Here is a 26,888-nt window from a genome sequence, read left to right on the forward strand (position 1 = left end):
ATGGCCCCTTCAATCGGCAGGACCGGTCTCTCCGCCTGTGAGCCCCATGGCTGGGAGAGCCCTGAACAGGTGGAGAAGCAGGACTTAAATAGCCTGCTTCTCCACACATACTCAGGTGCTCTCCATTTGGCTGATTGCCAAGGCTGGGTTGCCACAATACATACACACACACACACACACACACACACACACACACACACACACACACACACACACACACACACACACACACACACACACACACACACACACACACACACACACACACACACACACACACACACACACACACATACCAGTGGCGGCTGGTGGTTTTTAAAGTGAGGGAGGAAGGACTGCGCGCTTGGTTGCCATTGGCCTGCTTGCACTGTTAGTGGCGTATGGCATAAGTATGTGAGACTCAAGTTGTTTCAGGGTGTTTTGGTGAACTACAAAATAGCAGGGACAATTATGTGTATAAAAATGATACAAATCCACCAGTGGCAGCATTGTACTTTGAAAGCTGGTGGGCAGCATGTCTTGGACTACAAGGGCAGAAGGAAAGGATGCAAAGCCAATTAGTCATATCAGGCCTACTCTTGATTTGTAAAACTAAATAAAGAAATCTGGGCCTATCATTGGGCCTATTTTTGCCCTCAATGACTGATGTAATTACTGGTTGTAATTTGGCTAGGGTTAGGGTTGGTTTATTTTCAGCTACAATTTTTTTTAAGAATTTAAGAAGATTTATATAATTTCTGAAGAGTTCCTGTCTGTTTTTGTTTTGTTTAAAGGTTGAGTGGCTGTTATCTGTCAGAGAGATGCTGTGAAGCTCTGGCCTCAGTTCTCAGATCCAACTCCTCTAGTCTGAGAGAGCTGGACCTGAGTAACAATGATCTGCAGGATTCAGGAGTGAAGCTGCTCTCTGCTGGACTGGGGAGTCCACAATGTACACTGGAAACTCTCAGGTTAGTTTTAATTAGTTTAGTTTCAGTTCTCAATGTGCAAAATTACATTTTACCTTCAGCAGAGTCTTATCTGATTCTTAAATAGGGAGTTGCTGTCCCAAGCCTAGATCAAATCACTGGAATTACGTTACTTAACACATTTAGAGCTGCAGTTATAACCTGAACATTGCAGACTTTATCTACTAATGAGTGTAACTAAAAACTGTTCAAGTGTAGAGCCGTAAAGTAGAATGACAGACTCTTCTTAAAAAGTTTATTTGAAGACATGTTTTATGCAGAGATAACATTCATCAGACACATTTGAGTTATGATTCACATCACACAAGTTTACATAAGTTAAACTTTCAGTTGTTTCATCATTTATGAAACATTAAAGATGTATTATTTATGCATTCAATTAAATTAAATTATATTGTATTTGTATAGCCCTTAACAGGTCCAGTCTCTTATGCCCCCCCGATCCTAGCCCCCCAGAGGGCAAGAAAAAGCTCCCTTAATGAGCAAGGAAGAAATCCAGAGGAGGAACACAGAGTGGGGACCCCTCCTTCAGAGTGGGGGGAGGGAGGTGGGGGGGGGGGGCCTCCTTCAGAGTGGGAGTGGGGGGGGGGGGGGGGGGACCCCTCCTTCAGAGTGGGAGGGGGGGGGGTCCCTCCTTCAGAGTGGGAGGTCCCTCCTTCCAGGGATGGTCACGAGTGCAAGGGGGGCCATAATTGACAGACAGACAGACAGACAGACAGACAGTGGCAACCCGGCTTGTAGAGTGAACCCGCCTCGCTCTAATCAGGACACGATTAAGTGTGCAAATAGCCAAAAAGGCACATTTATTTCAAATGAAAAGTCTTTTACCAAAAAAAATCAAAACAGGGTTGAATTGATGGCCCCTTCAATCGGCAGGACCGGTCTCTCCGCCTGTGAGCCCCATGGCTGGGAGAGCCCTGAACAGGTGGAGAAGCAGGACTTAAATAGCCTGCTTCTCCACACATACTCAGGTGCTCTCCATTTGGCTGATTGCCAAGGCTGGGTTGCCACAATACACACACACACACACACACACACACACACACACACACACACACACACACACACACACACACACACACACACACACACACACACACACACACACACACACACACACACACACACACACACACACACACACACACACACACACACACCAGTGGCGGCTGGTGGTTTTTAAAGTGAGGGAGGAAGGACTGCGCGCTTGGTTGGCATTGGCCTGCTTGCACTGTTAGTGGCGTATGGCATAAGTATGTGAGACTCAAGTTGTTTCAGGGTGTTTTGGTGAACTACAAAATAGCAGGGACAATTATGTGTATAAAAATGATACAAATCCACCAGTGGCAGCATTGTACTTTGAAAGCTGGTGGGCAGCATGTCTTGGACTACAAGGGCAGAAGGAAAGGATGCAAAGCCAATTAGTCATATCAGGTCTACTCTTGATTTGTAAAACTAAATAAAAAAATCTGGGCCTATCATTGGGCCTATTTTTGCCCTCAATGACTGATGTAATTACTGGTTGTAATTTGGCTAGGGTTAGGGTTGGTTTATTTTCAGCTACAATTTTTTTAAGAATTTAAGAAGATTTATATAATTTCTGAAGAGTTCCTGTCTGTTTTTGTTTTGTTTAAAGGTTGAGTGGCTGTGATCTGTCAGAGAGATGCTGTGAAGCTCTGGCCTCAGTTCTCAGCTCCAACTCCTCTAGTCTGAGAGAGCTGGACCTGAGTACCAATGATCTGCAGGATTCAGGAGTGGAGCTGCTCTCTGCTGGACTGGGGAGTCCACACTGTACACTGGAAACTCTCAGGTCAGTTTACTTAATGTGCATAATGAAGTTTTACTATCAGCAGACATTCAGATGATTCTTAAATAGTGTAGTAGTTGTCACAAGCATAGACGTCATCATTGTATTCATGCCACTTAACATACTTGGAAATTCACTTGAGAAAATAAATTCTGCTCTTGTTTTTCTGAATTAACATTATCTCAGAATTCTGAGATAAGATTTCATGGTAAAAATAAATTCTGTTCTGTTTTTGTGATTAAACGAGATGCCTCCAAATCCCAAGAGAAGCTCTCCCCTCTATGGAGTACGGTAGCTGCTGCTCATCAGCCTTAAAGAGCCAGTTAACCCAAAACCACTGCTTCTTTGTTTTAAAGGTCATATGTCTCATATGATCGTCAACATAGTAGTGTATGCCATTTTTTCACTGTTACTGAAATAAGTCCCAACGCTCTGTCTGTGCGGTGTGTGTGGAGCTCTGTCTGGGCGGTGTGTGTGGAGCTCTGTCTGGGCGGTGTGTGTGGAGCTCTGTCTGGGCGGTGTGTGTGGAGCTCTGTCTGGGCGGTGTGTGTGCGTGTAGACGTGTGGATCTCTGTCTGGGCGGTGTGTGTGTGGAGCTCTGTCTGGGCGGTGTGTGTGGAGCTCTGTCTGGGCGGTGTGTGTGGAGCTCTGTCTGGGCGGTGTGTGTGGAGCTCTGTCTGGGCGGTGTGTGTGCGTGTAGACGTGTGGATCTCTGTCTGGGCGGTGTGTGTGTGGAGCTCTGTCTGGGCGGTGTGTGTGGAGCTCTGTCTGGGCGGTGTGTGTGTGTGGATCTCTGTCTGGGCCGCGGTGGACTGCGGTGTCCGCGAGACAGTTGGTATTTTCGTAACCATGGGGATAAATATTTCCTAAAACTCTCAGCCCAAACACATTTTTTAAATCACATCGTGTCGGAATTCCATCTGAAACAGTGGGCTCACTGGCTCTTTAAGGGGTGAGAGCTTCTCTTGGGATTTTGTTAATTAAGAAGTGAATGCATTAATGCATCAAGTGAATGCATTACGCTTCCATAAATATGATATCTACTAATGACTGTAACTAGAAAGTGTTAGTTTATAGTTAGTAAAGTTTATTTATTTATTTATTTATTGGATCTCCATTAGCTCCAGCACATTAGCCTGGCTATTCTTCCTGGAGTCCAAGTACCAGTCAAAGTGATCCTTCTCCGAGTTCACAAGACAAAACAAAACCAACAGTCAATACAGTCACAACACATATACAATCATAGACTCAGACCAACATATATCACAGGACATCACCAAACACTTGGACAGTACAAGACCATACACAACATACAAACACCATACAAACAGATACAAAAATAATAATGATAATAAAAAAATAAAATAAATAAATACAGGATAGAGGAAAAGAAAAAGAAAAAGCAGTCTCATAGGGTAGGATGAATGTTTTTACCAACACCCACACTACTGTTGCTGGACCATTAAAAGAAACTGTTTCAGCAAAAATTTATACCTCTCTTTGGAGTTTGTTAGCACAATATAAAGCGGCAAGGCGTTCCACTCCAGAATGGCTCTGAACAGGACAGATTTCTTCAACACATTGGTATTTGCCCGAGGCAGAATAAACCTCCCCTCTGCAGCATGCCTTGTCAAATAATTATGTTGACTCAACTGATGTGAGAAAAGGCAGTATAAAAAGTTAGGAGACTTATTTACAATAATATTCCTGATCAAGTTCAACAAAACATAAGAACTTCTTCGAGTGATACTTAGCCAACCAAGTTGCTCGTGCATATGTGTCACATTTGTTCTATACGAGCACTGCAGGACACACCGTGCTGCTTTATTTTGGGCAACTTGCAATTTGTGTAACTCTTTCATCGAAGCACTAGACCAAATCGGAAAACAATAATCTAACTGTGACAAAACCAATGCATTTGTAACCTGCTTGACAATATCTTGTGGAATAATTTTTAGCACTCTTTTTATCATTGCAACCCCTCTTCCCATTTTGTTAACAATATAATCAATATGTTTCGACCATGCTAGATGTTGGTCAACAATTATGCCTAAAAGTTTAACATCGTAAACTTGTTCAACAGGTATGTTATTAATTTCCAACACCAGAGAAGGTACATTCCGCAGTAAATACTTTGACCCAATAACAATAGATTTAGTTTTTCTCACATTTAAGATCAGTTTGTTTTCAGTCACCCATTCTGCCACTACCCTTAAGTCATGCTGTAACTTATTGTTTAATCCTGCTATGGACGTTTCAGCTGAGTATATTGTACAATCATCTGCATACATGACAGTTTTAGTTTCATCCAACACAAGTGGGAAATCATTTACAAAAATAGAAAATAATAACGGCCCAAGGCAACTCCCTTGAGGAACCCCAAAGTCAACATGTTTAATATCAGACAGACTGCCATTAAAAAAAACAGATTGACTTCTGTTCGTCAGATAACTCTCCATCAATTTTATGGCTGACAAACTAAAACCATACTGCTTGAGCTTTCCTAATAACAAAGAATGGTCAATAACATCAAATGCAGCGCTAAAGTCAAGTAAAACAACACCCACTAATTTTCCATTATCTATGTCCGAGCGCCATTCATCTGTCATATGTGTCAAGGCTGTACATGTGGAGTGTCCTGGCCTAAATGCATGTTGAAAATCACTATTTAAATTATTGATGTCAAAATAATGTTGAATTTGATCAAACATGATCCTTTCCATGACTTTCGCTAGAGCAGGTAACAGACTTATTGGTCTACAGTTAGCACCAGAAAATGGTGCAGCAGAGTTTTTAGATAAAGGGATAACTTTGGCAATCTTCCAGTCCTGTGGGAACAGACACTTCTCAACACACAAGTTAAATATATAGCACACAGGGACAGAGATTAAATACGCAGCAATGCTAAGAAATTTTGCATCACAGTTGTCCACCCCTGATGGACTATCTTTCCCTTTACAGAGAAGCCTAGTCACATCATTAATTGTTACCTTTTCTATGTTAAATTTACAATTTTTATTCTTCATTATTAAGTCCTTAATTAGTGTGAATGAAGAAATATCATTGACCTGAGTCATGTTCCTCCTCAAATTATTGACTTTAGTATGGAAATAATCATTGAAATAATTTGCTATATTTAAAGGCTTTGATATGAATTTACCTTCCACCTCAAGATAAGCCGGGTTTGCTCCGGGCGTACGGCCCATTATGCCATTCATAACATTCCAAAGCTTTTTCTTATCATTTATCAACTCTGTAACTTTAGCTGTGTAGAACATATATTTTTTCTTCTTATTAGCAGCAGTAACATAATTTCTTAGCCTCCTATAATTTTGCCAATCCAACTGAAGATCTGACTGAACAGCCCTTTTTTTTGCTTCATCTCTAGTCTTCATTAAATTCTTCAGTTCACTGTCCAGCCACGATGATTGTTTGCTGCTCACATTATATTTCCTAAGAGGGGCATGTCTCTCTAGCACCTGTAAAAACAATCTATTAAATTCATCAAGGGCATCATTTGGATCCTGCTTCCCCAGTACAGATTCCCAACATATATTTCCAACACCATTTACAAATGCATCTTCATTAAAGTGCTTCATGGACCTCCTGAGAGTAACTCTTGGTCCAGGTTTTGGAACCTTCGTTTTCCTCACATAAGCAATCAAATTGTGATCACTGAATCCCACTGGAATGGATAGCGGCTTGGAGCAGAAATGGCTAACATTGGTGAACACATGATCAATACAAGTTGCAGTTACAGAACCCACATTACTTAAGCACACTCTTGTAGGTTTGTCAACAATTTGCACTAAGTTACCAACATTGGCTATAGCCAAGAGTTTGTCTTTAAGTGGGCAGCCATCCACACTCCAATTGATGTTGAAATCCCCTAGTATATGGATTTCATAGTCGAGGTCACACACCTTATCAAACATCACACATATATCATCCAGATAATTTATCCGTGCATTAGGAGGTCTATAGCAGCAGCCTATCAGTAGCGGTTTCAGATGAGGTAAGTGAACTTGGATCCAAATTGCTTCCATCTCATCACACATTAAATCATATCGTATTTTGGCTGGTATATGAGACTTGACATAAACTGCCACGCCCCCACCAAATACATTTCTATCCCTCCTAAATATGGTGTAACCATTAACACTGATAACAGAATCATTAATTGTGTCATCCAGGTGAGTTTCAGTGAGTGCTAGTACATGCACACCTTCAGACAAAATATGAGCAATATCAATCATTTTGTTTCTTAAACTACATATATTGATGTGAGCTATTCTCAGTCCCTTTCTTGGCAAACTATCCAGACTCAGCATGGCATTTTTGGTCATTTATAATTTCTTTTCCCAGCCTATGATCAGTTATATTACACAAAACATCAACCAAACATATAAACACAAATACAGACACACACAGAAACAACCATATAAAGAAAAACATACACTGATATGTTGTGACATGTGACACCCTCAAATAAGAATATTAATCATATAATTTGGGACATATTATATTATATTAAATTAAATTAGTGCTGTAGGCATGAGCAGTAATGTGCAAAGATAAATAAATAAATAAAAATTCACAACCAACTAAATTCTTCTGGCCTAGTTGCACGGATACACCAGCAGAATAACAGTAGAATAACAGACTCTGCTTAAAAGGTTTCTTTGAAGACACACTTTATTGTTTCAGGGTGTTTTGGTGAACTACAAAATAGCAGGGACAATTATGTGTATAAAAATGATACAAATCCACCAGTGGCAGCATTGTACTTTGAAAGCTGGTGGGCAGCATGTCTTGGACTACAAGGGCAGAAGGAAAGGATGCAAAGCCAATTAGTCATATCAGGCCTACTCTTGATTTGTAAAACTAAATAAAAAAATCTGGGCCTATCATTGGGCCTATTTTTGCCCTCAATGACTGATGTAATTACTGGTTGTAATTTGGCTAGGGTTAGGGTTGGTTTATTTTCAGCTACAATTTTTTTAAGAATTTAAGAAGATTTATATAATTTCTGAAGAGTTCCTGTCTGTTTTTGTTTTGTTTAAAGGTTGAGTGGCTGTGATCTGTCAGAGAGATGCTGTGAAGCTCTGGCCTCAGTTCTCAGCTCCAACTCCTCTAGTCTGAGAGAGCTGGACCTGAGTACCAATGATCTGCAGGATTCAGGAGTGGAGCTGCTCTCTGCTGGACTGGGGAGTCCACACTGTACACTGGAAACTCTCAGGTCAGTTACTTACTATGTGCATAATGAAGTTTTACTATCAGCAGACATTCAGCTGATTCTTAGATAGTGGAGTAATTGTCACAAACCTAGACATTATCATTGTATGCATTCCAACTAAATTCACTTGATAAAATAAATTCTGCTCTTGTTTTTCTGAATTAACAACATAATTATGTTGAATTCTGAGTTTTTATGGAATAATAATCTGCTCTTTTTTTCTGAATTACTGTGTTAATTATCTCAGAATTCTGAGATAAGATTTCATGGCAAAAATAAATGTGCTGTTTTTGTGAATTAACAAGATACCTCCAAATCCCAAGAGAAGCTCTCCCCTCTATGGAGTATGGTGGCTGCTGCTAATCAGCCTTAAAAAAAACAGTGAACCCAAAACTACATTTTTTGGTTTCAAACGTGGTCATTTGTTTTATTTGATCATCAATATAGTAATGTATTAATAATGTATAATATAATAAAAATGTATGCCATTTTATCACTGTTACTGAAATGAGTCCCCAATTTAGAGAGAAAAGGGGTAAAATCCTATGTCTTTACCTCTCTCTGCAAAACACGCCGTGAACGTTCCACTCTGCTGAACACAGGTGGCGTTCTTTACGTGACGTCAGACCTTTACCGAGGAAGTCTGACGTCATGACTGAGGGGCAGTGGCGGAGCGGTGTGTGAGGACGGGTGGAGCTCTGTCTGGGCGGTGTGTGTGGAGCTCTGTCTGGGCGGTGTGTGTGGAGCTCTGTCTGGGCGGTGTGTGTGTGGAGCTCTGTCTGGGCAGCGGTGGACTGCGGTGTCCGCGAGACAGTTGGTATTTTCGTAACCATGGGGATAACTCTTTCCTAAAACTCAGCCCAAACACTTTTTTTAATCACATCGTGTTGGAATTCCATCTGAAACAGTGGGCTCACTGGCTCTTTAAGGGGTGAGAGCTTCTCTTGGGATTTTGAGGGATTTTGTTCATTAAGAAAACCAGAGCAGATTTTATTATTTCATGCATTCACTGTCAAGTGAATGCATTACGCTTCCATACATATATCTACTAATGACTAACTAGAAAGTGTTAGTTTATAGTTAGTAAAGTAGAATAACAGACTGCTTAAAAGGTTTATTTGAAGACTGTCACGCCTTGACTCAGGGACAGGGACTCAAAAGCAAAACTCAAAAGACGGCAGAATGTTTTAACCAAAAAACGCTTTACTAGAAAAGGGTAACAAAAAACACTCATGGAGGATGCAAAACTATAACAAAAGGTGCTCACTAAGGAGGTTACAAAAACACAATTAAATGCAGTAAGTATCTGTGCACAAAAAACTGGCAAATACTGAGGCTTGACAATACCCATGGGACGCAAGACGAACTGACATTAGACAAAGGGAAACAAGGGCTATTTATACATGAGGGAGGGGAACACAGGTGAGACGAATCAGGGACCGGGGAGGCAATCACAGTGGAGGAAGTCAAGTGCCTGAAACGAGAGGGAAAAGGGAATTACAAAATAAAACAGGAAGTGAACGACAAGACTAGACGTTGAGTGATTTTAACTTGACATGAAAGTGCTCAACAGAATTAACACACTTTGCGTGACATGACAAAGACACAATTTATTGTTAGATAACATTTATCTGACACATTTTAACTTTGGATTGACATTAAAAAAGTTTGAATAAGTTAAACTTCCATTATTTAATCATTTATAAAACAATAAATCATGTTTGATTTAAATCTCTTTATTTTGTGTGAAGGCTGACTGGCTGTCATCTGTCAGAAAGATGCTGTGAAGCTTTGGCCTCAGTTCTCAGCTCCAACTCCTCTAGTCTGAGAGAGCTGGACCTGAGTACCAATGATCTGCAGGATTCAGGAGTGAAGCTGCTCTCTGCTGGACTGGGGAGTCCACACTGTACACTGGAAATTCTCAGGTCAGTTTCACTCAATGTGCATAATGAAGTTTTACTATCAGCAGACATTCAGCTGATTCTTAAATAGTGTAGTAGTTAACACAAGTCTAGACATAATCATGGTATTCATGCCACTTAACATACTTAAATCTTTAGTCTTAAACTGTACATTACATATGCTATCTACTAATGACTAACAAGAAAGTGATAGTTTAGTTAGTAAAGTAGAATAACAGACTGCTTAAAAGGTTTCTTCGAAGACACATTTCATGCAGAGATAACATTTATCAGACTAATTTTAACTTTGGATTTACATTCCAAAAGTTTAAACAAGTTATTTTGGACGTTCTGATCATAGACTGAATATCGGTTGACTCTCACCAATACATTTACACTGGTCTGTTCCCTGTTATCAAGACATTTTTACATAATGGTTCAACGTGTGTGTGTGTGTGTGTGCACTTGCCTAACTATCCAACAGGGGACTTCGGTGTCGTAACACCTTCACCACCTTCACCTACGAGCCAAGAGGGGACATTTTTCAGGTCCCCTCTTGGTCATGCCTTAAATCAAGCTAAAAACATGCCTAAAACATTTTGGTGCATTTTCTCAACTTTTGCCAAGAGGGGACCTGAAAGTGTGTGAGTGTTTAGTCCATACTCAGCAGCGCCTCTGCTGGCCAGAGCTGGGAGTTCAATGACCAATTCACACACGTCGCTTCAATCACACTCCTCTATTGTGTGAACGGCCTGCAGCCCCAGGAGGTCATTCAGACTGTAGAGGGCTGTTAAACAGCCTACTTAGTAAAGAAAACCAGTCTCTTGAAACATGATATTTTAGTGTATTTTTCTAACAAAATGTAAAGGCTCAGCTTTAAGTTAAGACAGGATAGACGATAAAGATAGTAATCTCAACTAATGTAATAATTAAATGTCAAACATGATTTGTTAGTGTTTTTAGGAATAGAACAGTCAGTAGCAAGTTCCTATCTATTCATTTGTATCAATAAAAAATTATAAAAAACAAATACATTTTAAGGGTCTAGACCTTTGAAATTGTTCAATCCCCAAAATGTGCCTTAATTTACCATCTTACAATTAGTAATTTCCATACATTTTACAATGTCTATTTTTTTAAGAAATGCATTTTAATTGTTGATTTGCATTACAGAAAATGGTCCACACTTGTACTGTATGGAATGACAGGGGTCCACTGTTGGCTGATACATAATGACAGAAGTTCCCTCTTAGATAGCATAGAGTGACATTAACACTTTACAATTTAAAACTGCAGGGAAAAGAAAACAAACACTAAGCTGTAATTAGTAGGAATATATTAGGAAGAGAACAGTCAGTAGCAAGACCATATATTAATTTGTACCAATAAAAAATTATAATAAATAAGTCTGGTAAAAGAATGACACATTTAGGGTCTAGACCTTTAAAATTGTTCAAACCCCAACATTTACCTTGATCTACCATCTTACAAATTAGTGAATTCCATTCATTTTACAATGTACTTCAGTCCCCAATCTATATTTTAAGAAATTAATTTAATTGTTGATTTGCCTTACACAAAAATGTCCACACTTGTATTGTATTGAATGACAGGGGTCCACTGTTGGCTGATACATAATGACAGAAGTCCCCTCTTAGATAGCATAGAGTGACATTCACACTCCAACATAGATGAGTAAGAAATAAATAAGTAAAATTGATAGTTCTTAAGAGATAACAATCTAAATATGATATATATATATATATATATATAATGTTATTTTGTAAGTAAAGTTGCCCCAACAATATTGTCATTGTGGCTTTTTGAGTGAGCTGTATTTACAGCTTATATCTCTATAAGTTATATATCTAAGGATAGCAACAACAGAACTTGCTATTTTGGATATTGCCATAGAGTACTTTAGCATGGTATATAGGATAGAGGCCCAGAAATCATAAGTTTGTTTGAGATACAATGGACAACTTAATAAGGTTTTTATTTTTTTCACAACTGCAAACTGCTTAGTCTATGGTTAAAGGAACGCATTTTATCTGTTGATTTACATTACAGTAAGAAGTTCCACACTTTTTTGTATGTAATGACAGGGGTCCACTGTTGGCTATTACAAAATGACACAAGTCCCTTCTTAGATAGCGTGGAGCGACATTCATACTTCTGCTTTTATCAAAAGAGGAAATAACAAAAATATATTGTAACGAAAAGATAGTAATCTCAACTAATGTAATAATTATTTGTCCAACATGATGTTAGTACGTTTTTGTAACAGAATCTTTAATGAGATGCTTTAATGGATCGCTTAACAATTGTCGACTATGACACTGTATTAAATAAATAAATTAAAGGGCTACCCAGAAGGCAAGGGAGTAGTAAGTAGCATACTTTAGAATTTAAAAATGTAGGGAAAAGAAAACAGACACTAAGCTGTAATTAGGAATAGAACAGTCAGTAGCAAGATCATATCTATTAATTTGTACCAATAAAAAATATATAATAAATAAGTGTGCTAAAAGAATTTTATACTTTTAGGGTCAAGACCTTTCAATTTGTTCAATCCCCAAAATGTACCTTGATTTACCATCTTACAATTAGTGATACCAATTTTATAATGTACTTCAGTCCCAAATCTATATTTAAAGAAATGCACTTGAATTGTTGCATTGCAGAAAAATGTCCACACTTGTATTGTATGGAATGACAGGGGTCCACTGTTGGCTGATATATAATGACAGAAGTTCCCTCTTAGATAGCATAGAGTGACATTCACACTCACACTGGTGTGAAGAGTCCCTCTCCCAACCCCCACACACATACTTGCATACTTCTTACATACTTAGGTCCCCCCTGAAAAACCATTCAACCCCCCACCCCCACAGTCTCTATTCAAATTAATCACCTCACACTTTTCTACTGAAGCACTGATTCCTGAGCCTTTGAGATCATGCTGTTGGATGAGGATGTGATGACACATCTCATCATCACATAGGCTGATAGTGGAGAATTTTGCTTTGTTGATCCTTGCTGTTGTTTGACTAATATTTAAAAAATTGGTCAAAATATGCTGATATCACATTTATGATTTAACATAGGCACAGGCAACATGGATCTTTTCACTGTAAAATAGCTCTTCTAGAGAATCAATCAAAAGAACACTGTTCACAGATAAAATATACAATATGGTCGATTTTCATCATGCCAAGCTTGGAGTCAAGATTTTCAAATGCTGTCTTCCATCGAGATTGCTATAAAATGCTCAAAAACTGTGAGAGAGCAGAGTTTAAATGATTGCATATGATTTCATATATCACAGGAGGAAGTAGAGGTTTTCTGAAACATGTATGGTATTAAATCAATAATTTTAAATATACAAAGTTCCCATGATATGTAATATATTAATCCTAAGTTCCTAACAATACCAAGTGTCAACTTTGACTGATAAGAATGGTAGATTGATCATCTAATTCACTAATCATACCTACCATCCCCTCACTCACAACTACTAAGTTTTACAGTTTTTAACCAACATTCTGTATGCCTACTTTTTTCACAGTCTAATTTTATACTCAACAAATAAAGGCCACTCTACATTTTAGGTGTCAACAATACGTAAAAGTATTAACGGCAGTTTACAAAGCATATGTTTAATATTGTTAAGAATGAGAGAAGTCCTCATCACATACGGAAATTCCTGAGATAAATGATGGGTAACAAAATGTGTAAATATAAATATACAAACATGTCTCCATTGACAGTTGGGGTGTCTATAATTTGAATTTTGTTCAATCTTGTTCAGATAATATAAGTATGATACAAGTTTAATAACTGTCACAACATACCAATTAGCCATCATGTTTATGTTTTGTTTTATTTTACAAGCTTCCTGGCTGTGATTTAGTGTACAAATATGAGTGGCAGTGATCTTCGAATCTAACCCCTGACAAGTAGGCAAATCTGTATTTTCACCAAAAGGTCAAACTACTCCTTTGAAATATTTTGTAATAGTTACACATGTAATGCTATGGCCAGATTGTAAGAATACACCATTTTCTGGCTTATTAATTATAACCAAAGCAACTGAGTTTCTTTCATGAATTGTTTTTATCTTCATACTGATTTGAACAGAGAATCATGTATTTTAATCTCAGAACAGTATTTTTACAACATAGTTGAAGAAAATATTGAATTAATCGAGAAATACATGGTGAATGGTAAACATGTGGAACTTACCTCTCACTATAGCCTCAGCAATGTAGATAAAAGGTGAACTCAAATGTCCAGAATATATACACACACACACATATATATATATATATGTATATATATATATATCTTAGGATCAGACATGCCAGTTTTATTATAGATAATATCAAACTAGCTGATTTATTCACTTGAATTCTAATAAATAGCTGTGATCATAATAAAAGACTAATTTAACTATAGAGATACAGTAGGATTTTGTAACTATACAATTTTGTTTCACATTATATACCGTTTTTAGGGGGGGGGGGGGGGGTCTAATTTTGAGATATGGAATGGATTTACATACTTTGTGCTGCTTAGTTCAGACTTGTGTTGGAGGAAAATAACCCTTTTTAAGGTATTTAAAATAAAAAAATTAAGACATGAAAAATTACCAGTACATTGATGGGGTGAAATGCATATCTAAAGGAGCCTGATTGATTAAATAATCATTAATGTCTCTATGATAATTTCATAGTATGGCATTGTGCATGGTGTAGTAATGACTTAATTGCATTCATAGACACCTTTTTAGAAACAGTTGTATATTATTATATTATATTTTTTATGGTTTAGTTCATTATGTGGACATTAAGAAGTTGAGTGACCAGCAACCATGCCCTTCACAGATCCTAACTTGAGTGAGTGCTGCCTCTGAGAAGTGAGAGACTTAGAGTGGGGGAGGGGGGTATTTTAGCAGATGCTGTTGCTCTCTGCTCATCATTCTGTTTCAACCTGTGTCTGTCTAATCGTCTGCAGTGTGGGGGATGGTTACCTGGAGCTGACGATGGTCGTTAGGCCTTTCTATAGTGGGCACTCAGGGGCCTAAGTTTGACTAACCCTAACCCCCAACCTGCAGTTGCAAGACATGTAAAGCTTAGATCCTCCTTGTCAAGTCTGTGGAACTGTACTGAACAGTCTTCCTTCAAAAGATATTCCCTAATTAGGGACCGAGCAGAACCTGCAAGGTCCCTATTGTTTTTGCTTTGTTTCTTCTTATTATTATTTTTCAGAATTTTGACTGCATTTTTCCCCCCCTGAACATATACAAAAACTAATTTTTATTTGCCACATTTGGTGGGACTGCTGTAAAATTTGATATTCTAGCCGTCAAATTCACATTCGCCCCAAGGTGGCGCTATACCAACTATGCCAAAATTTCAACCTTTACACAAGCATAACTCGTCACTGGTTGGACGTACACTCATGAAACTTTTGCCATACATGCAAATCCTCATGGTGAACAAATTTGCAGTACTAACTTAGCACTTCCGGTAGCCAGATTTCCCGCCATTTTGAATTTAGTTAAAAACAGTAAATTCCCCAAGGATCCCAGGTTTTTCGACTTTCACAAAAATCCTTTAACACATATCATCTATGACCCATTATCTTCAATCTGACTTAAGGATTAGTCTGTACAGTAAAGTACAAAGTACCCATGAGCCATTGCGTTCTAAAAGGGGTGTGTTTTTCACCCCAAAAATAGTAAATTGCACATATCTACATGAATTGGACTCCTATGATCTTGGACCCCTCTACTAAAGTTGTTCAGAATCAAATTCTGAACAAGATAAAGTCAACATTTTTTCAAATGGGGCGTGGCTTCGAAATGGGCGTGGCCTGTTACTAAAATAGCCACAGTTCATAGACGCAATGTTTGATTTGAGCGGGACCAACTCAATGGCCGTTGCGGACCAAAGTTCTAACTGGTCAAGTAAAATTAAGTCGATTGGAAAAACAACATGGCCGCCAGAGGATGGTCGATCACTCTACGGAGACCGTAATAGTTATCAATTCGAAATTCACAGGACACGTGTAGAGTGCTGCCTGTAGCTCACATACCAAAAATCGTGGTTGTCATGTTTGTAGCGCCCCCTACAGGAACTTTAAAAAGCAGCCCCTGCGCCACGTTTCACCAATATGTATGAAACTCGGTATGCACGTACAACATGCCAATACCTACAGAAAAGCCTCTTGGACCCATGCCCCAAAACCTACTGGAAGTCGGAAATTTTCTTTTTTTCATTTTCAATCTCGGCGGCAAATTTCACTTTTTCACCTTGTATTTCAACGAACTCCTCCTAGGGAATTTATCGGATCTGCTTCACAATTGGTCAGTACAGTCATGAAATGGAGCTGAACCAACGCCGTGTTATTTGTGACTGTACGTTGAAGGGCGTGTCCGTGGCGTGCCGTCAAAGTTGGCCGTTTTGAATTCCGTGGTCTTATTTGCGCTTTTTTCGCCTTGTATTTGAACAAACTCCTCCTAGGGAATTTATCGGATCTGCTTCACAATTGGTCAGTACAGTCATGAAATGGAGCTGAACCAACGCCGTGTTATTTGTGACTGTACGTTGAAGGGCGTGTCCGTGGCGTGCCGTCAAAGTTGGCCATTTTGAATGGAATTTTTTCACTTTTTCGCCTTGTATTTCAACAAACTCCTCCTAGGGAATGTATCTCATCTGCTTCTACAGATTACATGAATTCGCAAAAAATTAAAATTAAAACTGCGCGCAGTGATGAACGGGACCTCGTGGCAGCGCACATGTTACGAGGTCCCGTTCATCACTGCGCGCAGTTTTAAAAAAGCGCACATGTTACGAGGTCCCGTTCATCACTGCGCGCAGTTTTAAAAAAGCGCACATGTTACGAGGTCCCGTTCATCACTGCGCGCAGTTTTAATTTATATAGTATTTATTTAAGTAGGTGAGCTCATTGAGATCACATTCCCTTGATCACAAGAGACTAGGGTACAGCAGACAGAAAAACAGACATCACTAAACGAAACACTGCATACCTTTTTATTTAGAATAATATGCATTTTTAAATAAAGGGCGTCTTTCTTTGCATATATATAGTGATGATAAAAAACAAACAGACATCACTAAATATCATCACTATATATATGCAAAGAAAGACGCCCTTTATTTAAAAATACATATTATTCTAAATAAAAAGGTATGCAGTGTTTCGTTTATTCAATTATTTCATTACTAAATATTTAACAAGCCTATGTCTTAGATCAGAAAATCATTATGTCATTGTTTGTACCACTGATAAGGATTACCAGGATAACATTTTAAAATATTGATTGATACATTGTGGTAACTGCATGCTGCAAGTAAAAGTGGGAAGTTGACCTGTACTCTTTTCCAACCACTACCTTTGTTCAAAGTCAACCCTGTTGAATAAAGAGCTGAGCTAGGACTAAAGAAGAACTATGACTATAATACCTACAATTATTTTTTTTTTAATTGCTGCATGGGTTGTGTGCCTTCCATTTTATGCAAACTCTCACATCAAATTCTGAGATTCCGCAATTTTTGACAGCCTTGAAATGGTTTCACCTCTTTATTCACCAGTATGTGTTCATCATTACTTGATAAATTGTGTGATAATCAGAAAGAAAACCACAAATTAAGGTTAAGTATGAGTATTGCAGTATACATTTACATTTCTGTACTTTGAACCACAACCAGCAGCACTGTGTCTGTGACTTTCTCACTGCTTCTGACATTGTAGGTGCTTTGAAGCTTTTGTCTCTGGAAGCATCATTGCATGTGTCCATTCCATTTAAATTTATTTATTTTAGTTTTCTTTTTTTTTTAATGGGAGATGGTAAAGAATTACAGCAGAGCATAGTAGAAGAAATCGATACGGTAGTTTAACAGTGGCCTTTTGGGTTTAAATCAATCTTCTAGCTGACTTAACTCTTGCATTGTTGACAATCTGATGAATCTTTATTTGTCATTATTTTTAAATAGTTGTTTCCAGGCAGCATTTCTACTTGCAAACAATTGAATATCCTCTTAAGGATCTGGGACAAAATGTTCATATCCCTCTGCAGAGAGATATAGCAGGAAACATCTCTGACACTGAAACTGACAAAACACTAAACAATTATTTCTTTCTTGTCAAGCTTTGTCACATGACGTATTGATGAGGATAACATTTTTTCCACACTTTATGAATAGATCCATGCAGGAGTGTGAGTGTCGCCCTATACTATTTAACAGGGGACTTGTGTCATGTTGTACAATCCAAGTGGGGACCATCTTTTAGAGCACAAAGTTTGTCTGTTCTTTGAATGTGAACTTATGTATGGGACAGTTTTTTCTAAATGATATTTTTCCACAATAACATGACTTCAGTTTTAACTACCACAATTTATCACTGTTCAATCAATCAACAAACACTGTTCCCTGCACTTGAACAGCCTTAAAGCTATCATCTGTCTTTTTGATGGAGTTACTTAAGGCATATGTCAGAACCTGCACAATAGTATACAGACCTTCAAAGAAAGGTTAATGTATAGAACTTTGTTTTTTAACGTTGTGCTGTTAAACAGAAAAGATGGTTCCCACTTGGATTGTACAGGATGACAGAAGTCCCCTCTTTGCCTGTACAAAATGACACTGGTCCCCTGTTAAATGGTATGGAGCGACACTTACACTCCAGCATTTATGTATTCATTAGGTTAGAAAAAAATAGTTTACTGCTTCCTCTATAGTAAAAAATAATTCATAGAGCCTTTAGACATTTCATGAGGGAAATTTTGTCATGAGCAAAAATACTAACTAGGGCTATCAATCAATTAAAATATTTAATTGTGATTAATCGCATGATTGTCCATAGTAAACTCGCAAATTAATCGCAAAACACATTTTTTAACCGTTCTAAATATATCTTGAAATTATGTTTTTCAAGTTTTTTTATATTATTATAAACATGGGAGTGCACAATATGTTTGCTTTAAAAAAAATTTACTGTCAATTTTGAGGAAACATTTCTGACAATTGTGGGATCTGTGATTTACATAAATAGATAATTTTTTCTCTTCAAGATAGATTCCAGAGCATTTATTTTATACACAATTAAATTCACTAGAAGGTCCCCTCTTGTACTGTTAAGACTGACAGAAGCAACAGTTGCGGTTGGCAAACACTCATTGAGTGAAACAATAGGCCCAGACAGCTCCCCTGCTGCAGTGAATGGAGTCCCCTCTTAGATATGTAAATATCGCTTAAGGATTCAAGTCCCCTCTTGGCAACTTCTTTAAAAAAATAAAAAACAACAATTTGAAGTTATATTATGACAAAAGTACTTAAAACTAAACTCTGTATTATGTTTTTGTATTTTTAAAATGACCAGAAATAGAGGTCCACACTTGGTTGATGAAAACCGATAGTCCCCTGTTGGTAAAGTAAACGTGTGTGTGTGTGTGTGTGTGTGTGTGTGTGTGTGTGTGTGTGTGTGTGTGTGTGTGTGTGTGTGTGTGTGTGTGTGTGTGTGTGTGTGTGTGTGTGTGTGTGTGTGTAGGTTGTCTGATTGCCTGGTCACACAGGAAGGCTGTGCTTCTCTGGCCTCAGCTCTGAGCTCCAACCCCTCCCATCTGAGAGAGCTGGACCTGAGTTACAATCAACAAGGAGACACAGGAGCTGCGCTGCTCTCTGCTGGACTGGAGGATCCACGCTGGAGACTGGACACTCTCAGGTATGGAGAGGACAGCTCACCACTCAGGGACAATGTCTCCTACAAGGATCAGTGGAACATGTTACTGTTATATAACTAGATAATGTGCTCTCATTTAGAAACAACAGTTATGTTAATATTTCAGTTTTTGAAGACGGCATGCTCTCTCTTTGTTAACATATGAATAATGTTTCCCTGTCTAAAGACAACATGCTGCTCTATCTTTGTTAACATGTGAATAATGTTTCCCTGTCTAAAGACAACATGCTGCTCTCTCTTTGTTAACATGTGAATAATGTTTCCCTCTCTAAAGACAACATGCTGCTCTATCTTTGTTAACATGTGAATAATGTTTCCCTGTCTAAAGACAACATGCTGCTCTCTCTTTGTTAACATGTGAATAATGTTTCCCTGTCTAAAGACAACATGCTGCTCTCTCTTTGTTAACATGTGAATAATGTTTCCCTGTCTAAAGACAACATGCTGCTCTCTCTTTGTTAACATGTGAATAATGTTTCCCTGTCTAAAGACAACATGCTGCTCTCTCTTTGTTAACATGTGAATAATGTTTCCCTGTCTAAAGACAACATGCTGCTCTCTCTTTGTTAACATGTGAATAATGTTTCCCTGTCTAAAGACAACATGCTGCTCTCTCTTTGTCTCCCCAGTGTGGAGCCCGGTGGAGAGCGGAGGATGAAACCAGCTCTAATGAAGTGTAAGTGTCTGTTTAGTTTGATTCATCTCAACACACACTAACTATAGAGATGGAAAGTCCATCCACACAGCAGGAGGTGACGTTGGTTCAGTCAAATCATCCTGGGAATGAAGATGATGGTGGACTTCAACTTCATCAAACTGTTGATGTATAATAATTATATTCTACAATAATCTATATTTCGTTCTCGTTTGATATTTGCTTCCTAGTGAATGTTACGCAGCATTAAGAAATATTAACCGTGAGCGGCCAGCCGTACGAGGGCTGAAACGTGTGCGAGTTTGACCCCCGTGTGTAGGGTTCTAAATTAACTGTTTTGATTACCAGCCAATTGGGCTGGTAACTTTCTAAAGTTACCAGCCAATCAGAATTTCCACTAGCCAAATTTTTTGTTGATATTTGTTGTTGATATTCTCAATGTCATCCCCTGCCTCCTTCCCCTTCTCGCCCCCAGACGTCTGTCCAACCAACCACCGCCGCGTTTAGTTTGACGCGGTGGTTCTCAAACTTTTTCGGTCATCCCCCACTTTGGACAAGGGGGGATTTTCAAGCCCCACCTGCCCCCATCGCCCCAACACAATGCTAATGAAATACGCCAAGCTTAACATTTCCCAATTTATTGAAGTAACATCAAGTTACATCATGTTGTATCTAAATTCTAACTAAATAACATCAAATAACAGCAAATTCAAAAATATAGAAAATAAAAGTGCAGCTGTGTTATAACTTGCATCAAGTTCAACAATAGAGAAAATAAAAGTGCAGCTAAGAAAAAAGAGCGAGACTTCTCCGGTGCTGGATCTGATGCCTATTCAGGAGCGGAGGAGTCAACTAAAACCGTCCACAGTGGATGATGTGCTTTTTTGCACGGCAATCTAAAGCACCACGCCAAACACCACTAGTGTAACCCCCCGGCGTTCCATCTTATGTGTCTGATTTTCCTTTTGGTGCGGGTCGGGCGTTGGTATCAATTTATAGCGGGTCTGGTCGGGTGCGGAATGTAATTTGCGCTACTGTCGGAACACGGGTCGGATGTGGTTTTAAGTTTTGCGGGTAAGGACGGGTGCGGGTTTGCAAATAAGAGGCGTGCAGGACTCTGCTCTGCTCATCTCTCTCCACTCCGCTCTGCCTCTGGCTCACACACACTCTGCCCCGGCCCCGCTCTTCCACCACTCGCCTCACTTTTTTAAATCCCCTTCAGCGCGAAACATGCATTTGCAACATCTTGCTCCGACTGTTTTTGACTCATTTTAAAATGTTTAGCTACCCTGGCCTACACCCAAATTTAGGATTGAGTTGCAATCGGCAAGGCAGGTTAACGAGCACAGCGACGCGGCGCCCCCGATATAGAACGACCAGTTGGAGCGCGGCGACGGCACCTATTTTATTGCATGAACAAATATTGATATATATCTTATATCGACATTCTGCTTGAAAATAGGAGATATGACTTTTGGCCCATATGGCCCAGCCCTACTGTCAAGCTTTCGCTCCTACCATAAGAAACATGGAGTTTTCAGTGACACTTCCTCCCGTTTGTCGCGCCCCACCTGCACGTCTCTATTCCCCACCAGTGGGGCGCGCCCCACACAACATCACGTAGCATCACCACAGTGCTCATGGGAAATGTAGTCAGTACTGCCCAGGGAGCGAGAACAGTACGACAATTCACCATGACGTCACAATTCGTTCTTCCGGGTGGCAAAAGCCGAAGCGTTCTCCGATGGCACCACTAGTAAACAAACCCTTCCATGTCATTTGACCAGGGCAGAGCGATCCAGAAAACAGAGTCAATGGCTTGAATGAATGGTTTTCTTCTTGCGGGGTGCTACAGGACGTCTCATTAATATATATAAATATAACTTATATTATATTATATTAATATTGTTTACGTCATCGTTTCAACTTCAGATCAACAATGGTTTTATCTATGTAACTATGTTCACAGTAGCCGGCTGGATGGCTTCAGGTCAGTGGCAGCCGCTCGCGTTCTGCCACCCGGAAGTGTCCTTACGGCTATTGTTTACTAACATTCTGAAGTGTCCTTACGGCTATTGTTTACTAACATTCTGAAGTGTCCTTACGGCTATTGTTTACAAACATTCTGAAGTGTCCTTACGGCTATTGTTTACTAACATTCTGAAGTGTCCTTACGGCTATTGTTTACTAACATTCTGAAGTGTCCTTACGGCTATTGTTTACTAACATTCTGAAGTGTCCTTACGGCTATTGTTTACTAACATTCTGAAGTGTCCTTACGGCTATTGTTTACTAACATTCTGAAGTGTCCTTACGGCTATTGTTTACTAACATTCTGAAGTGTCCTTACGGCTATTGTTTACTAACATTCTGAAGTGTCCTTACGGCTATTGTTTACTAACATTCTGAAGTGTCCTTACGGCTATTGTTTACTAACATTCTGAAGTGTCCTTACTGCTATTGTTTACTAACATTCTGAAGTGTCCTCACGGCTATTGTTTACCAACATTCTGAAGTGTCCTCACGGCTATTGTTTACTAACATTCGGAAGTGTCCTTACGGCTATTGTTTACTAACTTTCTGAAGTGTCCTTACGGCTATTGTTTACTAACATTCTGAAGTGTCCTTACGACTATTGTTTACTAACATTCCGAAGTGTCCTTACGGCTATTGTTTACTAACATTCTGAAGTGTCCTTACGGCTATTGTTTACTAACATTCTGAAGTGTCCTTACGGCTATCGTTTACTAACATTCTGAAGTGTCCTTACGGCTATTGTTTACTAACATTCTGAAGTGTCCTTACGGCTATTGTTTACTAACATTCTGAAGTGTCCTTACGGCTATTGTTTACTAACATTCTGAAGTGTCCTTACGGCTATTGTTTACTAACATTCTGAAGTGTCCTTATGGCTATTGTTTACAAACATTCTGAAGTGTCCTTACGGCTATTGTTTACTAACATTCTGAAGTGTCCTTACGGCTATTGTTTACTAACATTCTGAAGTGTCCTTACGGCTATTGTTTACAAACATTCTGAAGTGTTCTTACGGCTATTGTTTACAAACATTCTGAAGTGTCCTTACGGCTATTGTTTACTAACATTCTGAAATGCCGTGTAGAGTGGCTCTGAGATTGCCTCATGCATCACCGGCCAAACTGGCGTAAAGTAAGTTTTTATGAACACCCACCAAAATGATTTTTAACCCGATATGATTTGTAGCTCCGATGCTACGTGTGAGGGCCGCCCAGCGAGGACCCCCCCCTCCCCCCCTCCCCCATCCCATTTAGTAGATCTAAGGCCCAGACAGGACCAGTGCTTTAGTAGATCTAAGGCCCAGACAGGACCAGTGCTTTAGTAGATCTAAGGCCCAGACAGGATGCCCCGAGTGCTTTTCATTCAGGGAAAGACAAGGAAGGTCTTACATTGTTTAGGAGATAAGGTAGGATATAATAATAACGACAATATCCGATGCCCCACCCACAATCAGGACGGCGGCGGGAACAAGCAGCCTGTAGGGAACAGAGAGCGGAGGACTGTTAAGGGCTGGTTATGGTCCCACGTTCACGCAACGCAAGGGGGTGACGGACCCCTCACGTCCTTGCGGACCCTCCTTGCGTCCAGCGCGAGGGCCTGACGTGCGCCTCCCAAAAATTGTAACCTTCCATCGAGGCGACGCAGCCGCAAGGGCTGTGATTGGTCCGCTCACTAAAACCCGACGCAGGACCAGAAAGGTTCAGGACTGCGTGGAAGCGTCTGCGGGGTCGTTGCGTCGACGTGGAACCATAAAGAGCCCTTTAGTCTGCCCTATAATAACGGAACAGCCCCTCATAGTGTCGCAGTACGGTATACCGATACTGAAACCGTGTCACAATAGCCGCCATTTAAACGCTACCATACCGCATGTTATTAGTAGTGCTACTCTAACACTGAGTGTGTTAAAGGGGACATATTATGAAAACAACACTTTTCCTGGGATTTTGGCTGTTGTTTTGGGTCTCTGGTGCTGCCACACGCATACAAACTTTGAAACAAGTCTGTACATGCTTTTTTGATTGAGATATGCATTTCTGAAAGTACCCCGCCTACAGTTACCAAACGAGCGAGTCAGTTTTGTATATCAGCATATATCAGCATAGATACGATTTTGTGGACCTGGACCAGCGGACGAGCGCTGGGCGGAGATGTCCGCGCATTTCAGAAGCAGGGAGATTCCATACAGAAATAGATGTGACCGCCTGGCAGGGAGAAGCTCCCCCGCCGGAGCTCCCGGACTGCCGCCAGAACTCCGGCGGCAGTCCGGCAGCCCCGCTCCGGGAGTACGGCGGGGGAGCTTCGGCGGCAGTCCGGCAGCTCAGCTCCGGGAGCACAATCCCTTTCTCCTCCATGTCGCGGTTCAATCCGGACTTCAGAGAGTCAAAGCCAAAGTCCCTTTCCCCCAATTCTTCTGAACCATGGCCGAGATAACCCCCACTACGAGTCTTTACTTGTTGTGGAAGTACCAGAGACATCAGACGCAGTCTTTATGATTCATAATATCATCAGAGGCGCACATAGCTTTTGGCCCTGATATTAGATATATTATATAGATACCTATATATTATATAATGTATTATTATTATTATTATTATTATTATTATTATATAGATATAGAGCTCAGGGAGTCCGCAAACGGCAACAATCACTTCTCCTCCATGCTGTGGTTCACTCTGACAGCTGATTGGTCAATGGGCAGCAGCTCATTTGCATGAAGGCTACAGACACCAGAAACAGCACATTGTGAAGGGACTGAAACAGAGGGGAATAGCGCTAGGAGAGATTTTGTTTCCCAGAAGCTATTTCCAGCAAACAGCTTCAAAAACATGTTTTCCTGAACTCATATGCTATGTTTACTTGTTGAGAAAACACCATAATATGTCCTCTATAAGACCTCGTTCCTATGAGTTGCTTGGATGTGACCGCGGGACCGTGTGTGTGTGTGTGTGTGTGTGCGTGCGTGTGTGCAGTGCTTTGTGGTCATCAGTTATTATTTCCCCCCCCCCCCCCATCAACAATTCCGATCGCCCCCCCCCCGTCAACAACCCTGTGGTCGCCCCCGATCCCGATCGCGCGCGCGCGGGGGGGGGGGGGGGGGGGGGGCGCTCGGGCGGAGTCTCTCCTAGGGCACAATTCAGTGTAGAACCGGCCCTGGTGACGGTGTCTTGTTCTCCCCTCAGATGCCTGTGAACTCACACTGGACCCAAACACAGTCTGCAGAGGACTCTCTCTGTCTGAGGACAACAGAAAGGGGACGGAGGTTAAAGAGCGGCGGCCGTATCCTGATCACCCAGAGAGGTTTGACGTCTGGGTCCAGGTGTTGGGAAGAGAGGCTCTGACTGGTCGCTGTTACTGGGAGGTAGAGAGGGAAGGAGGTGTTATAATAGGAGTGACATACAGAGGAATCACAAGGAGAGGAGGGGGTGGTGACAGCAGGATTGGAGGGAACAAGTCCTGGTGTCTTTGGTGTTATGATGACAGTTACACTGCCGAACACAACAAAATAGAAACAGCCATCCGTCTCCCCCCCGCTGGCTCTAACAGAGTAGGAGTGTATCTGGACCGGCCTGCTGGCACTCTGTCCTTCTACAGAGTGTCCCCAGGTGGAGGAGGGTCCTCAGACACACTGACACACATCCACACCTTCAGGACCTCCTTCACCCAGGAGGACCTCCTCCCTGGGTTTGGGTTTTTAGATGATGGTATCTCAGTCTCTCTGAGTCAGTTGTATTGACACACACACACACACACACACACACACACACACACACACACACACACACACACAAATATTATGCATTGAGATTCCTCTACAGTTAGAAAGATTAATTGTTCAGATGAGGAGAGTTTGATGATGAAAGCTATTTTAAAAAGGTGTGTTTTCAGTGATGCTCAATAAATCCCTCAGTTATCAGTAATTATTACATTTCTATCGTTAGTGATCGCTCTATTGGTAAATTCTGTAGTATATTTGTATCAAACACTTTATTATTCTTGTACAAACACAGTCAAGTTGCTTTATATTATGTTGATGTTGATTTGATTCATGATGATGATTTAAACAGTCCTTAACTTGACTGAAACAAGCAGGGTCATGGATCTGGATAGATAGTGTATTAAATGTACTGAGGTTATGAATCTGGATAGATAGTGTATTAAATGTACTGGGGTTATGAATCTGGATAGATAGTGTATTAAATGTGTTTTTTTAAAGAGTAATTTACTCTTCAACCAAATAACCAAACAAAAATGAATGATGTAATATGTCGTTTTTTAAACAAATAAAATAAAGTTGGTGCTATAACCGAGTCTGGCCACTAGATGGTAGTGTCTACTTTATTCTAATTGTATGAATCGGAGCGGAGCCGGAGCGGAGCCGGGGCCGCGGGGGCTGAACCGGCTGGTCAACGTCCAGATGAGCTTGAGCCGGTCCACTGTGACCCGCTCTGGTTCCCCCCCCAGGTCCACCACTAAGCTCTTAGCTCCGCCTCCAGGACGCGGGAGGGTCCACCGTATGGGG

At 40.3% G+C, this 26,888-nt stretch overlaps 3 protein-coding genes across 3 annotated transcripts in view; all 3 read left to right on the top strand.

The window, feature by feature from the left end:
- LOC311350071 (tripartite motif-containing protein 14-like) lies at positions 1 to 26,131 on the top strand (the record flags this gene model as incomplete). The annotated part of the gene is made up of 4 exons (XM_084470109.1): positions 1 to 115; positions 19,371 to 19,659; positions 20,307 to 20,353; positions 25,549 to 26,131. The coding sequence occupies 4 exons, from the start codon at positions 1 to 3 to the stop codon at positions 26,100 to 26,102; spliced, it is 1,005 nt and encodes a 334-aa protein (XP_084326235.1). The 3' UTR covers positions 26,103 to 26,131.
- LOC311350680 (NLR family CARD domain-containing protein 3-like) overlaps positions 1 to 26,888 on the top strand; it is a 132,159-nt gene that overhangs the window by 33,282 nt on the left and 71,989 nt on the right.
- Positions 1 to 26,888, top strand: part of LOC311350070 (NLR family CARD domain-containing protein 3-like) — a 61,976-nt gene that overhangs the window by 5,312 nt on the left and 29,776 nt on the right. The gene's annotated exons all lie outside the window — the stretch shown is intronic.

This window comes from Micromesistius poutassou (assembly GCF_964030765.1).
Source record: "Micromesistius poutassou genome assembly, chromosome: 7".
Taxonomy (NCBI): Eukaryota; Metazoa; Chordata; class Actinopteri; order Gadiformes; family Gadidae; genus Micromesistius; species Micromesistius poutassou.